A 16,036-nucleotide genomic window follows, 5' to 3' on the forward strand; every position below is an offset into this window, starting at 1 on the left:
TTGTTCCTTATGAAAATTCTGGCACAACTGTTCTTTAAAACCAGGTACTAGGTTAAGCAATTGGTCAAGCGTTATGTGGATCTTTGAGTGCAACAATTCTTTGAAAAACTCCTCTTGACCTCCATTACTTTTTGGCTTTACTTTAGATTCTTGTACTTCCTCTTTGATCAGCAAATCTTGCTCCCTTTTAGGTGCATCCTTTTCTTCTTTATTACCTTCAGCTTTCTCTTTACTACTTCTGACTGTATTCAGGTTACTGTCTGCCGATCCAGTCCCGCTAAGTGTCAAATCCTCCTTCTTTATTGTGTCACTTTGAACAACATCTTCTTGAACCCGGACTTGTTGTTGTTTTGTTTGTTTGACTTTTGCCATTTTGGCATTGCTCTTATCAGTATCATTATCTTCCTTCATCCGATTTGCATCTGACTAATGTCGGGCTATATTTTGACTGTTCTCCCTTGACGGTCGAAACTATGTCGGATCCTTGTTTCCTTTACATAACTCATCTTTTCTATCTTTCTTCACTTCATTTTCTTTTTATATAGCATTTAAGGCTGCATCCCTAACTCCTTGTTGTTCCTCCCAATCCACCAATTGTTTCAGATCGAATGCTAATGGGTTTTTTGCTTGAACTTGAGCCTTAGCTCCTACTCTTGTGGCATCGCTATTCGGCTGAATCATGGACACCTCAGTTCCTTCCGACACTCTAAACAATCACACTCACAATCAGGAAACTAGATATCATGTTTACTATGAATCTTTGTATTCTTGTAGTCTCCTCCTGGAAGATCTCTTTGGACTCCTCCACAATTGTCTCCAGAATGACCACATTTACCCCTGCTGGTGGTTGTGGTGGAGGGTTTGCATTAAGTCTGGGAGTGAAATTCACATGGGTATGCCTCTTTCATTTCTATGTTTACACCACAGTTCACATTGAGGGCCTTGGCAATGTCCCACAATAATTGCATGCTTGACTGTTTTGTCTTTGCTGAGTATTCCAACTCTGGTTCTATTGTCTTCTAGGTGCTACATTATTATATCTTGGGTTAGCTTGTGCTCCCACTTGATTAACAATTACTGTTTGGACAGCTTGAGTTGCTGGCTACATATGAGGAGGTAACCTCCCCCTATAGCTCGGATTATACCAACACTTTTCTTTATCATGATTATCTATTCCACGGTACTCACATGGTGCCCTCTCTTTCTTTGATTCTACTCCCATGCTCTTCAGTTGTTCCTTAATTATCTTCTCAAGCTTAGAGTCTCCTTTAGGACTCCTTTCCTCTTTTTTCTTAGTTTTGGTTTTAGCCTTTGTTTTAGACTTCTTGTCTTTACCTTTTTTCATCCTCTTCTTTCCTTCTCCTTCCTCATCCGAATCTTCGTTGGAACTGTCATTTTTTGAACTATCACTCTCCTTAGTCTCTGAGTCATAGTCTTCCTCTTCCTTTAATTTCGAATCAGAGTGATTATGCTTTTTCTTATTTACCTTCTTCTCTTTGTTCTTTGAGGCTTTGGATCTTCTTTCTGCCTTTGATTACCTTCCACCAGATTATTGAAATCATTTGCTCCCACAAGTTGGTCACGACTTGCTACTGCAGTCTGCAACTCCCTGTTGAGCCCTTTGCAAAAATAGGATCCTAACTATTCTGAACCTTTATGGTGCTACAAGCCTTCGATACAAATTTCTAAATTTCTATGCATAATTCTCTACGAATAAATATTTCTACTGCTTACATGTTGCGAAGCCTTTTAAGCACTGCCTCTGGTGTTTTTTCCTTCTGAAATCTTCCCAAGAAAGATCCCTTCAGCTCATCATATGTAGCAAAGTGTGGTAGACCATACTGCATGAACCAGCTCATTGCTCTCCCTTCCATTGTGCCTACAAACTGCTCCTTCTTTACTACATCTACTAATCCCTGGAAACCACTTGCAATCCATCACGTTTCAAATTGCCCTACATGACTGTCAGGGTCTTGTCCCTTTTTCCCTTTGAACTTTGCAGCTTTCACCAGTGGATTTGGATTCGCCATGATGATAGGTGGTGGACCAGTTTGGCTCCTTCTTGGTTGAGGTGGCAATGGATTGAACAAGTTTCTTCGGGCTGCAACACAAACTCTTACTGCTATATATGATCCATAGGTTGTTCTGATGAAGACTTATGATGGTGACTCCAGAGTCAGCAAGCTTGGATTTTCTTCCTCCACTTCTAAATACCCTGAACTCTGAGTAGAATCCGTAGAGGATCCTTCTCTGCTCGGAACATAGTCGACATCCTCAGAGCTTTCTCCATCTTGTTGTTATTGTTGGAGGTCGATTTGATTTGAGGCTTCAGACTTGACTCTCACCCTGGTATAATAAATGTGTCCTCTTCGGGTAGGAGTCTCATATTCTTCTGTGTCTGACATTCGCTACCCGAACCTCCATGAAGGCAATGATGACCCTTGGTCGGACCTCAGTTGGAACTTCTGATCTTCTTTTGCGTGCTATCTTTCACATTACTTGTAAATTACACGTCTTTCAACTGTCTCCGTCTAGGATGGAATCAACTTCTTCCTTCTTTATTAGCGCCTAGCCATCTTTCTTTCATTATCGTTCTCCTTTGAAAATTGCATCAAGGTCTTCATCAATACTTGATTTGCACTTTTCACTTGTGCATTCCCTTGTGGGATGCAAGCCTACGTCCTCCTTGTCTTGCTCTCTTTCTTCATCACATTTGCTAGCACCTTCTAACACGTGGCATCACACTCCCTTGATTCCTTCCATCTCATAGGCTTTTCTAAATTCAAACCAACTACAGATCGCCAAATGTGTTTAGGGTGGTTTTACCCAGAGCACTTCTACATCAGACGTTAAGCAAAACATTTCCCTCGATAGCCTTAACACATAATCAGAATACAGCCAGATATAAGTCGGAATTGATTACAATTCAGTAATAGATTGCAAATAGTAGATACAAATCAGAAAGTGTTCTCCATTCATTTATCATTGTCGAATTATAGTAAAAGAAGTGATAAACATAGCATCATTGTAATCAGATTCATCGCTAAGTTCTGTCCGACTAATAAGACTCATTAGTACGAGTCTAGTAGTTATATGCATATATAACTGAATAACTATTTTAAGGACATTGACTATGACAACTAGCCCCTACAGGTATTGCTTAGGACTAGAGCTAACTATAGGTGCCTAGTTAACCCCTAACATCGCTTGAGTTCAAAACCAAGGGTAGTATCTGGTACTCCTTGTGACAATACAAGTATAGAGTTTTGCCCAAGAAGATAGAAGAAACAGGCAGTGCTTCTCTCACATAAAAAAGCCTCAAATATAAGGTTAAATATAGCAAACACTCGTTATATCATCTAGAAATACTAGTTGGCCTAGTGGTATAATCCCTCCTATGTCAAGGGATAGGTGCAAGTTTTGAATCCTCCTAGTAGGAACAAAGAAGTATTTTTTTTCCCTTTAAGAAATTCCACTGGATATTGGATTGAAATAGTCAAAATGCAAAATGGCTTGGTTCATCCCACTTGTAGCTATTTACTAGTTTTAGTATCCCAATCTACTTGGATAAATAACAAGACCCAAAGAATCACGAAAAAAAGCACGCTCGCATGGAATGTTCTCTAGGATATCCTCTTAGTGTTTACCCGCACATAGCGTCATATTTTTTCCATTTCTTGCACATGATATGTATCTTAATGAATAACTTGGATTAAGACAAATAAAAACAAAAAGTGTAGAGTTGAATGTCCTCTACAACTTTCCTTTTGATCTCAAGTCGAGATTCTTCTTGTAGCGATGGATATCTTTATTGCACTATCTACAAGTTTCCAAAAACTTTGCCTGCGGTCAATCTACTCTAAGTCCACTTTTGGAAGAAGAACTCCATCTCTAATTAAGAATCCCTTAGGACCAAAGGACTCAACCTACATAATAGGCAACATGCCAAAGAGCAAGATGCAAGGTACAATCCAAGAATATCCAAAAAATGGAAGAGAAGCGACAGAGCAACCAAGGTAGAAGCAAATTGAGGCAATTACAGTGGAGCACAACGCACTCAAAGGTAGAGCTCAAGAAATATCAATCAAAGGGAGATGAACAAGCAAGGAACCTTGATCAAATACAAGACTTAATGCAAGCCTTGAAGTCCCAACAAGTGCCTCTCGAAGCTACCAAGGTGATGCAGCCCAAGTAACTCTGAGGAAGGCACAAGGTCCCAGGACTCCTGCTCCATGCTACAACACGCCATGCACAAATATAGGGACAAAATTTGATAGGATTCAAATAGAAGGCTCTAACTAGATCAGGGCAAAAAGAAATGTCTTCCCTCATAGCATTTAATGCCTATGATGCCCCCTCTACAAGGCAATAGAAAGGTATGTTAATCATTATGATAAGCTAATGATGTGTTTTCCAAGATTTTGGGGTCAGATTTAGTTTCACTTCTTGGAAAGTCTATTGGATCCTTGTTGTAGCGGAAGGTAGAAAGGGCCTTAGAGGGGATGGGAATTTTGTTGTATTGGGTGGAGTCGTGTGGTGATGTGGGATGGTAAGCCTCTAATATTATTGAACCTTTCAAGAGCTAGAAAGCTACAAAAGAAGGGGATACTTTTTTGGGGACAACTTTGGGATGATAGGAAAGCAGACATGCGGTCTTTGGAGTCTTTGTAGGTTTAGTTTGATTTTAAGAATGGGGAGCTGGTGTTGTTAGCTCAAGCATGAACAACAACACTAATAGTCTTAATCTTGGGGAGCTAATTGTTGGAAATCAATGTTTACAATACTTGCTTTAGTTCACAATTTGGAAGACGAAATTGCATGTAAGACCTTAGTAAACTTACTATAGAAAACATAGAATCTAGATAGGAACTTTGACACTAAGACACTTGATTTATTCAAAGACGAATCCGAAGGCATCCACTCATCCCTACTAGGCTTGATATGATAGTACAAATGCTTCTCGACAATGAAATAACTAATCACTAAAGACTCTAAATGATACTACTCACAAGTTGATATAACAGGGTCGTCACACAAGCTCATAACAATTGGCAAAGGGTGCTCGACACACAACATGCATGCATGCACATGCACACGCATGCATGCATGCACGTACACATGCATTCCCGTGTGCCCATGCACACACACCCCTAGGAGTAAAGGTGAGACATAGTCACCAATGACCAACATTGTGGTTGTGAACCAGATAGGCTGATCAAGCTCACTAGAGGGAAGGCCACTCCTACACAAGAAGCTTCGCCACGACCAGCTTACTATCACACGAACTGGCACATATATGTAGAAGCCACAACCAACTGCTATCACACAAACTGGCACATATATGTAGAAAGAGTAGTGTCCAAAGGTGTGATGTTGAGGTGTGTGTGGAAGAGAATATTTGGTGGGATGCTAAGATTTTGTTGTAAGTTTGGTAAGAGGGTTGTGCTTGTGGGAGATCCTCAAGGGTTTAGCTCTATAATCGCGGTATGTTTGTTGGATCTATTGGGTGTGGCTTTGCTGGCTATTTAGTATTTGTGGAAATGGGCGGCCTTTGACCAAGAGGCTTAGTTGGAGGCCTTTGACCAAGAGGCTCAGTATTTGTGGAATTGGGCGGCCTTTGACCAAAAGGTTCAGTTGGAGGATTGCATTGCAATTGTGGTTCCTGTGTTGAAAAGGAATTTGTTGAATTTTAGTGTCATCCTATAGAAAAAAAACTAGATATACACACAAATGGATGGTCAATCTAGCACATGGCATAATACCCACGGCCCCATAAAACCTAGATTCAACTAACCCCTAATATAAGCTGACCACTTTGGGGGGAGAAGAAACATTGATGGCGATTAGCTAGGACCTATGACACCTAACCTTCCCAGTATAAAACTAGCTCATTATTGTTTGTGTTGGATGGTGGTAGGTATCCTATCTCTTGCATAGGAGTAAACTTAGAGTTAGTGCAACTTTTTGTTCTTTTGTATATTTTAGGGAAAAGAGAAAGCTTTTTGTGTGTTTATGGACCACACCCAGGCTACCCGTCTCATAGGCTAGGGGTGCACGATTTCCACACATCATAGGCAGGGGGGTTTCAAGTGACAAAGACCAACAGCTTCAGTTGATCCAATAACACCCTGCACAAGAGGGCGCGAGCACCCTTACAAACGAAAGAAGCTTTTGAGGTCTTGTTTCCATGGTGCTCAAATGCGCACGCACTTGTGTGTGCGACGAGCACCAGCATCCATGGTGAATCGAACATGTCATGATCGGTCAGTTGGAGCCTTTTGCTACTGTTCACGTGTCACTACTCTGTGTGCACGCCCTGATCACGTTTTGCAGCAAAGCAAAGGTGAACAAGGGTGGCAAGTGAGCACTCGGGTGGTCTGAAAGGCAGCTAGCTAGCTAGCTGCTCATCGAGCCACCGGGGCTACAATGCGCATGGCACATGCTAGCAGACGCAGAAAGAGACTCTAGGGGCACGAGGTAATATATTGTTTTGTTCTATTTTGAGAGTCGGCTTTGCTGTGCAGGCACGTCAACTACCACATCTACCAGGCATGTCATGGAGAGCTCTTTCCCCCCACCACATCTACCAGGCATCTCATGGAGAGCTCTCTCCGCCCACCGTATTTATTCGGCGCCACCTCAAAGTGTGGACCCTTAAACTCAGGGTAGGTACCACACATAGGAAAGGCACGGCAAGGCTTGCAAACGTGTGGATATATCAACTGGAGTACATGAAAGCTTGGAGTCCGTGTTTGGATAAACTTCTTGTGTTTTGCGAGGACAGTATCGTGAAGCTCTGGCTATGGCGGCCTCTGCGGTTGCGCCTGCTCTCTCTATCCTTACGGCCTCTCATTCTCTCCCTCTCCCCTCTTCCAGCAGAGTTTCTTCATCCCCAAAGGTACGCCACTCACTTCTTTCATTCCTCTGCACCTCCACCTTGCATTTCGTCGCTCGATCTGCAATTCTCTGTTCTTTTGGCCTCCCTATTCTTTACATTCTAACTAGCTAGCTCGCTTTTTCTTGCTGCCGCTGTGATTAAGAATTCCGGATTTTGACTCAGCAGGTTCCGGGTTTACATATCCGATGCGCTCGCGTTGCTGGTGTTGAAATACCCAACAGCAAAAGAATAGAATATTCCCTTCGGTATGTGCATGGTATCGGCCCAACGAAAGCAAGGCAAATCCTGCTTAATATAGGGCTCGAAAATAAGCTCACTAGAGAGCTTTCGGAGGCAGAACTGACACGCATTCGTGAGGAGATCAACAGTAAACCTCTCGATTACAAAGTAGAGGGAGATCTGGTAATCATCGTCATCGTTTCCGTGACAACAGTAATGACTTCTTCGAGATACACGTCAAAACCTAGAGGAATCTTTTTCTGCTGGATATCGTCTTTCACATTTTTTGAAGTTTTGTGACGCTGGCTTATTGTCCAACAATCCCTTTCTTTGCCAGCGCCGAGACGTTGCTGCTGATATCAGACGGCTAAAGGAGATACAGTGTTATAGAGGAAGGCGACATTCGATGAACTTGCCTTGCAGAGGGCAGCACACAAAGTGTAATGCCCGCACTAGGAAGGGGAAGAGAATCACAGTAGCAGGAAAGAAGAAAGCTCCTAGGTAAGAGAAGAATACACCGGGGAGGAAAGAGTTATCTGACTGGTTTGGAGAATTGTACAACATCGCAGGCTTTCTGTGCCCGATACACCATCTCTGTCTTTTTTTGGGTAAGCATAATAAACATTTATTGGTGAGTGTGTGAATGGCCTTCCAAGCAATCCTTAATGCTCAGAGAGGGAGTTCTTTGGTATTGAGAATGTATCAGACCGAGCTTGTGGCATATGATGAATCTGTAAGATTGTAATCTGTTTATGTTCATATCTTTACAGGGTCATAATGGAGGTTGATTTTCTCGATTGACTCCGTAATCACAAATTCTATCGTTTTTATTTTAATAAACCTCAAATTTATTGCATCGTGGATATCAGGTGTAAGTGTACAATTGGTAGGTTTGGGACTTTGTAAAGTTCATTCTAGTGTGAAATCGTAGAACATTCTATTTCATGTAAGGGCCTATGCCCCCATACCACCACGAGACACCTCCTCAAGAGTGTGTTGTTTAACAGGGGTTATGATAGGGGAATCTACAATCAACAGCCATATAACGAGGGTCAAGCTTTGAAATCATGACAGTTCCCACAGCAATATTTAGGATAACCAGCCTAGACCTCCGTGTAGATGGCAGTTACACTGGCCCTTATTCTTGAGGGTCATCCCCACTAACACCACCCTCGTTATACAAAAAATTGGAAGATCAGGAATGATGTCATTTTCCAAAAAATTCCCTTTCCTACCTCGTTTCGAATAGAGTTTAGGGCGGACCTGTTTAGTGTCTCTGCTATTATAGCCCCAAGTTTATCGCAGTCACGCGTCTTTGCAGTTGTTATATGCTGCTGTATGATTCTTTTTTTTCATTTAATATAAATTCTTACTTTTTGCGCACAAAAAAAAGCGAAGACTCTGACAAATCCTAGTTGCTGATTGATGGAGGTGATCAAGGGGCTTCTCCAGACAAGCCTAGTAGCATGATATTGGAAGAACCAGACGACAATCTTGTTAAAGCCTTGGTGGTGAAATCAATGGATCCGGAAGATCATTGGGTGATAGGCTCACTATTGATTTGGTTGGAGGGATTCGACTGTTGGGATTTACGTGGACCAGCCTCTAGGATCTCACCATGTGGGGAATCAAGGACTAGGATATGGATGGCACCGGTGGTATGTTGGGTTGAAATAGACCTAGGCTCTTTGATAGTTTGCAAGGTCTGATCTGTTTCTATCTTCTGGGGGGGGGGAACGATTGGATTGTCCTGTTGGTGACTTGGTTACCGAAGAGACCAGAGTGATCGTGACTTGGACCGGAGAATGTAGGAATGTTCCAGATTGAACCCAGTTGTTCGAGAGCGACGTGGTGAAGTTCTTGGGGATACTGGAGGTGTGGGATTCAGGACCATATGAAGAAGACATCCTTACATGTCCCTTAGTGGTTGTGCAAAGGAGCTGATGGAGCAGTTCTTTGACAGTTGGTGTCGGGCCAGAGTGTCATTGAGAGCGGGTACAGGGTCAATGCTCGACCTGTGAGCCCCCAAATAATGCAGTATGGAATAGCAGCAGGTCGGGGCAGATCAAAGAGCCAACCAGATCGGTAGGAGGTTGATTCAGTTGGCCTGTTTGGGGTTGGGTTGGCTGATTTGGGTGGCAGGCAGATAGTCTTGTCGGCCAGATCTGAGGGCCTAGTGCCCTTGGGACTAGGTTAGGTTATTGCTAGCTAGGATTGGGTTAGGTTAGAATAAGTCAGTGTTCTAACTGCCTTAGGAGTCCTAGGTTAGTGTACTAACTGTCCTAGGTGACTTAGGGCTAGTAAAAATTCCCAGCCTCTTTTAGGGGCCTTTCACAACCCTATTTGGAGTCATTTTGGCTCTGTTTTTGAAGCCTCTCCATCGATCTTCCTCCCGATCTTCTCCGTCGGCCTAGTACTACACACTATATCAGGTGCTCTTTACAGCAGATTTTGCTGTCTATTTCTCCGAGTCATCTTCATTTCTTGCTTGCATTTGTACTCCCCTGTGAGACGGTCACGATGCCACCCAAACGTCTACCTCGTGTTGAGGAGTCGTCACAAGTTGGGGACATACCATTTGAGGTTGCTCAGCAGGAGCAGATGCTTGTGGGATAGCTGCCATTACTAGCCCCGCATCTCCTATACCTATGGAGCAAGGGAAATTTTTGGATGCTCTCTCGTCTATGCTTCAGAATGCCTTCTTGCAGATTTGACATCAGATCGAGAAGCAGATCAGCCAGGTTATGTAGGACAAGGGCAAGCAGACCGCACCCCAGCAAGGGACCAATCAGACAGTCAGGATGTGCTTTTTGCTCCATGCGGGGGTTTTATGGGAGATGCCCACTATTTGTGCTCAAACCCTGCAAGTGCTTGTTTGGTTCATCGGTTTTGGGAAGTGGTTAAGATTAGGGGAAGAAGGCAGGAGAAAGCAGAGGGTGAGTGAATTTGAAGTTGAACTGAGGCGTTAGGTGAGAGAGAGAACGAGGTGTAGCTTGGAGGGCTAGAGAACGATTGCAAGGGAGAGAGATTGTAGGTGGGAAGCGCTTGTAGGAGTGAAGATATGGGCTGATCGTTGGTAAGCGATGGGCTGAGGCGGAGCTTCAGTTGCACCTAGGTATGGTGGGACTGAGCAGAGACCCGGAGAGCGCCATAGGCTGGAGCAGTTCGTTAGAGCAGCTCGCAGCCAAGGGGTGAGTCGTGGGGTGCGCCATGGGTGGGAGCGGATCATAGGCAAGGCTGTGCTAATTCGGGGGGGGGTCTGGATGCTAAAAAAAGCACGAGCCCTCCAACTTAGGAGGGTGGGCTTTTTTGCTAAAAAAGGCACCACCCCTCCAACTTAGGAGGGTGGGCTTTTTTGGTAAAAACAGCACCACCCCAACTTAGGGTGGGTGTTTTTTTGACAGCTGAACTCTCTAAGAGTTGTGCCCACCTATTCTAGAGCATAGCGCAGCAGCAGCTCCTCCCCTTCTCATGATCCGTGCGCAAGTCTCTACCCCTCTACGCCCCTCTTGACGATTCCACTCTCAGGTACTGCCTGCTGCAGATTTCCGTGCAGGCCAGCAAGGAGCTCGGCTCCTGAATTGACAGCCTCCGCCAGCCCCTTCTTCTTTCGACCAGCCAGCCTCTTTCTCTCATCCCCCTCTGTTTTGTCAGATTTTCTCTTTGTTCCAGTCTCCTAGTTTCGAGCCCACCTGTCCCTTCTCTTCTCTCAGCCTATTTTCTTCATCAAATTCGATTCAGTTATGGCTGATTCTGTAGACCCTGAGCTTGCGATGGGAGACGAGGATATGAACTACCATGCGGAGGATGACCAGGGTCTCTACGATGATCTGATTACGACTAAAGCCTTCAGTGAATTCACCATTGCTCTTGATGGCAAGTTTGAGCAAGTTGACATGCATCAAACGGGGTTGACATAGCAACTCGAAGGGATTCGGACTACACTCACACTTTTGACTAGCACTGTTCAGGCGCTCACGCATGTGGATGCCATGGCTTCAGTGTTAGGTCCGAACATCACTCCAGATCTTTTTCCCGTCCGAACATCACTCCAGATCTTTTTCCCGGAGACCAGAAGTCTCGTACCAAGGAGGTTGTTGACACTTGGTTGGACAAGTGGCAAGTATACTTCCAGTTTCACCCTTATCCAGATGACAAGAAAATACAGCTTGCAGCCCGGTTTATGTCAGGAAAGGCTTTATTGTGGTGGAAGGAACTCCAACCCAAGCCAGCAACATGGATAGAATTCGAAGGGGTCTTCAAGAAAGAGTTTCTAAAGGAGGAGGAAGAGTACGATATCGTAGGCAAGCTCAAAGCCCTCGATATGTCCAAGCTGAATTTGACTTTTGAGGTTTATCTTCAGAGGTTTCGGGATTTGCAGACCAGAGCTACGAAGATGGATCCAGTGACCTTGTTACGTTTCTTTGTGGATGGTTTGCCTGACTCGTACAAGTTACAAATCAAGAACAACAAGTATACCACGTTGCAAGAGGCCATGAATTACACGTGCATTTATGATGATACCATGGCCAGTGCAAAGGGAACCACAGTTGTCGACACGGGTGGGAAGAACAAGAGGAAATTCTTCCAGTCTACCACTGGTACCGGGGAGTCGAAGTTTATAGACAACGCCTCCAAGAAACATTTGACTCAGGCGAAGAATGGTCGTGCTCGTTTCCTTCGTACCTTGAAGCTAGAGGGATGTTGCTTCATCTGCGAGAAGCGGGGCCACACTAGGAATGATTGTCCTAAGCGCAAGAACCAGAAGCAAGCGTCGGGACCGAAGCTCTATGCGGGTCCGGGTACCAAAGCTAAGGGAGCTAATCAAGTTTCGATGACATGTATTTCTGTAAATGTCATTACCTGCCTACTTTCTTGCAATTGCACTTTTAATACTTCGTTATTTGGTTCCCATGATCTTTTTCGAGTTTATGGAGAAGTTAGGGACCAAAGAGTTCACATTCTCTTTGACCCTGGCAGCTCTCACAACTTTGTCAATTACAAACTTATGCAGAAGATGGGGTGTCCACGATACCTAGCGATCACACCTATGAGGTGCAGCTTTCAGCTTGGAAGTAGTTTTGGGATCGCAAGATTGAAGCGCTTTCTATCCGGATTCAAGAATACACAGCCTCTCTTACGTGCTATGTCATGCACTTGGAGCATGTGGACTTGTTAATCGAAATAGAGTGGTTTAAAACCCATGATATTCGGATTGGATGAAAGGAACATACTCTTTCTTTTTTGGATAAGGACACCCAATTTTGTATTCAGTGTGATAATATTCCCTCTTCTCAAGGACCTATTGTATCTGCGATGCAGCTTCGGAATATATTAAATACTTCTCATTATGATGTCTATCAGTGTGTTTTGATTCCGCTTTCTGTCACCACAATGTAAATATCCTAAGTCAAAGTACAGTTGACCATTTATTTGATCATAATTAAAGAGTTTTATATGTGTTAATTACGGTCAAAGAGTCATTTTAATGGTCAAAGGATTGACTACGGTCAAAGATACTTGACTCCAGTCAAGTAAACCTGACTGCGGTCAGAGAGTGTTGACTTCGGTCAACAAGACTTGGCATGCGCCAAGAAGGGTTAACGCCGGTTAACCAAGATGTGCCAACTCCGGTTGGAGAGACTTGGCTATAATTAAGGCGCCTTGACCCTTGGTCAAAGCTCTTTAATTATAATCAAGAGTGTTGACCACGGTCAACCAGAGAAAAAATATATATTTATTTCTATATATATATATATTTGTCTAGATGTGCACATGTGTTTAGTGGGGACGCCCACCGTGACTAGGATTAGTCCACAGTGTGTTATTTGCATGCAAAGCGCTAACAATTAATGGGTACCATGGTGGTGCGCTTTAATTAATTGTTGCAGGTACTAGCAAGGACTATTTTTCCTAAGCGAAATGGGAGCCTGACAAGCATCCAGGAAGCGGTTCGTGTGACCGAGAGCTTTGAAGACTCCAGAATGGCCCTTAGTGGCTTGTAATAGGATTTAGTCTAGATTTTAGACAAGTGGCATGTTGCCAATTTGAATGGAGCTTGAAGCTCTTGTAAAAGAAGGATTTTTCTTTTCACGTTTGAGGAGAGAGAGACTTACGAGACAGCTCTAAGCTGAAGCTGAATTTCTGTAATAGATTTTCTGAAATGAATAAAGACCTTCGGGGGGGTCCAGCCCGACAATTTGTCCTGGGCCCTAGTGTATGTTCAGAGAGAGGGAGTGAGGGAGAGCCTTTGGAGAGATAATTTCCGTCGTAGAAATAAAGCCAAAGCTGTTTCGTCAGTTACGGTTGTATTGGTATCAGAGCAGGATTAAAGGCTTTCTCAAGCCTTTGACGATCCAAGCAGTAGCCTAGGCAAGCAATTAGCATCCCGATGCGTGATGATGGCGCACGATATATGAGCTTGCGCATAAGATTGCCGTACGGGAATCTTCACAGTCCGTTCTCCTTACGCTAGTCCCTGGGCGATATGCCAGCTGAAGGAAAAAGATAGGGGCTGTGACGATTTAGCAAAAAGCTAACAGGCAATGGGCGCAATCTGAAGCGTATGTACGAGGAAAGGCTTTAGAAGACCTTGGCTGGCCGTCGCTATACGTAAGTGTGAACCAAGGCTAAGCGTATGGTGACTAGAAGCAATAACCGAGGTGCGAGCGTTGGCGAAGTGGTGAAGCAGGTCCGTGGCTCGACGGGAGGTTTCTCGTCGGACGTGAAGGCACGATACGCAAATCTTTAGAGAATTCCGTCGCCTACGCAGATTTTCCCATTCAGAAGGTGACGTGGCAGATCTGACACGTGGCGCTGACGTGGTGCTGACGTGGCAGCCAGCAGGTTCACGCGTGCACCAGATGACGTGGCAGACTGCAAAATTGCTGACGTGGCGCCTAGCCAGGTGGCAGATGATGTGGCAGCCAGCTCAGAGCTGACGTGGCACAGACACGTGGCAGCCAGGCTGGTAGACCTGTGGTTAGTGTGACCTTGTTCAAGCTAACTGCAGTTAGCTGACCCTGGTCAGGGATTTGGTCAGAGGACAGCCTAACCAGACTGGACTGGTGCAGTTACCCAGTTTGGTTCAGTTAGTGGCCAAGTTACAGTCATCTAACCAGACCAGAACAGGACTGATCTGGTTAATGTAACCAGTAGTTACCCATCTGGTCACTGTTCACCCAAAAAAGAAAAAAAGAAAAAAGAGTTACAGAGAGTTTTTGCCATCAATATCCACCTATCTGGTAATCATTTTACTGTCAGAGAATCAGCAGAAAACAGAGAAAATCAGAGTTTTGCAGAAATAAAAGAGATGCATGCCTTTGTGCACAGAAAAGGGGAAACAGATGCCTTTTGAAGCCATCTGCAGCAGCCAGAAAAGGGGAATATAAATTGTTGATGCTTTGGAAATTGTGTGGGTATATGCCTTGAACTGACAGCCAGTACTGGCATAGATTGTAAATGCAAAACACCTCTTGTTGAGGTACTTTTTTTGTTGGAAAAGCAAAGATAGTGTGCATCAGTTACCCGCACTGTGTGAGAAATCTGCAGATCTCAGAATATGGATCAATCACCTATCCAGTGGGATTCTCAAGATAGGGATGTGCATCCAAGACAGAGGAATGTGCCACAAACTCAACAAGAATTTGAACAAATGGTACGCACTCGTATACAAGAGCTGGAAAATCTTAAAAGGGATCCCAGGGCTCAGCATTTGTTTCTAGCAGAAGCTATGCCTAATCCAGTATATGACGTGCCAATGCCAGAGGCACACTCTCGTGTATAGTCAGAGAGAGAGAGATCTCATAGATCTCATAGGAGACGGTCCCATAGTAAAAAGAGATCGAGGCGTCATCACCGATCTCCTAGTCCATCACCGTCTATCTCGAGTTCGACTTCTGTGTCTTCTTCTTCCTTATCAGATAAACCATCCAGGAAAAGAAGGAAACACGAGAAGTCTGGGAAGAGAAAGTCTTCCAAGGCGACCAGGGAATTTAAAGAGGGAGGAAAATCTGTCAAGTTTATGACCTATAATAGACAGTATGGTCATACAGACAAAGCATTGCAGTTTATCAGACAGTTTGATGCTGCATTCGGTACAGAGAAATTTTTCAGAATCCTCCAAGTTAAGAATGGTCAGCCTACACTTAACAGCAACGGCTAGTGCATGGTGGAGTGCACTGACCACAGATGGGTCAGCCCCAAGAAAGTGGAAGGGCTTCAAGAAAGCCTTCTACCAGCAGTTCATGCCTAAACAGTTTAGAGACCATGTTCTTCAAGATTGGGACAGCTTGCACATGGATGCAGGAGATACAGTGGATGGGTACAACCAAAAGTTTTGGGATGCTTATTTGCAGGTTGCACCGTTCAAAAAGATCTCCAAAGGCACCCAGATGAGGAAGTACAGAGCAGGTCTCACTCCAAGAATTCAGGCAGTAGTGAATGCTTTGGGGGCAAAGAATATTCAAGATCTTATGCATTCAGCCTCAGTAGCGAGTCTTGTGCCGCTACAAGATCCATCTACAGTGCCATCCTTGCATGCAGGACGTGCTGATAAAAAGAAAACTGATTTTCAAAAATCAGAGAAGAAAGAGCCCCCTAAGGCTGAAAAGAAAGGGTTTCAGCCTCAGAAGCCGAGGGGCACTCAGTTTTCAAAGACTTATAAGGGCAAATCTATATTCACCCCTGAACAGATAGCGGAATTCCGTAGAGATGGGAAATGCTTCAGGTGCGGTAAAGAGGGGCATGTGGCTGCCCAGTGCCCAGAAAAGCCTTCAACATCGAAGGGAAAAGAGGCAGAGAAGCCACGAGGACCGCAAAAGCCAATGGCGGGGGGGAATTCCTGATATACTGGGTCATGCTTTGAACCCAGAAGAACGAGAATTACTGCTATCATGGGGCAAAGTTAGAGACCAGCAA

General features: G+C 44.2%; 1 protein-coding gene across 1 annotated transcript; it reads left to right on the top strand.

Annotated features, from left to right (window-relative positions):
• The first annotated feature begins 6,730 nt into the window (after positions 1-6,730).
• Positions 6,731-7,798, top strand: LOC147884122 (uncharacterized). The gene is made up of 3 exons (XM_087398764.1): positions 6,731-6,898; positions 7,064-7,300; positions 7,455-7,798. Exons 1-3 carry the CDS (start codon positions 6,803-6,805, stop codon positions 7,620-7,622), a joined length of 501 nt encoding a protein of 166 aa, XP_087254890.1. The 5' UTR covers positions 6,731-6,802; the 3' UTR covers positions 7,623-7,798.
• The last annotated feature ends 8,238 nt before the right edge of the window (positions 7,799-16,036 follow it).

This window comes from Dipteris shenzhenensis, chromosome 27, assembly GCF_047967505.1.
Source record: "Dipteris shenzhenensis isolate YYH24624 ecotype China chromosome 27, Dip_SZ_1.0, whole genome shotgun sequence".
Classification (NCBI taxonomy): Eukaryota; Viridiplantae; Streptophyta; class Polypodiopsida; order Gleicheniales; family Dipteridaceae; genus Dipteris; species Dipteris shenzhenensis.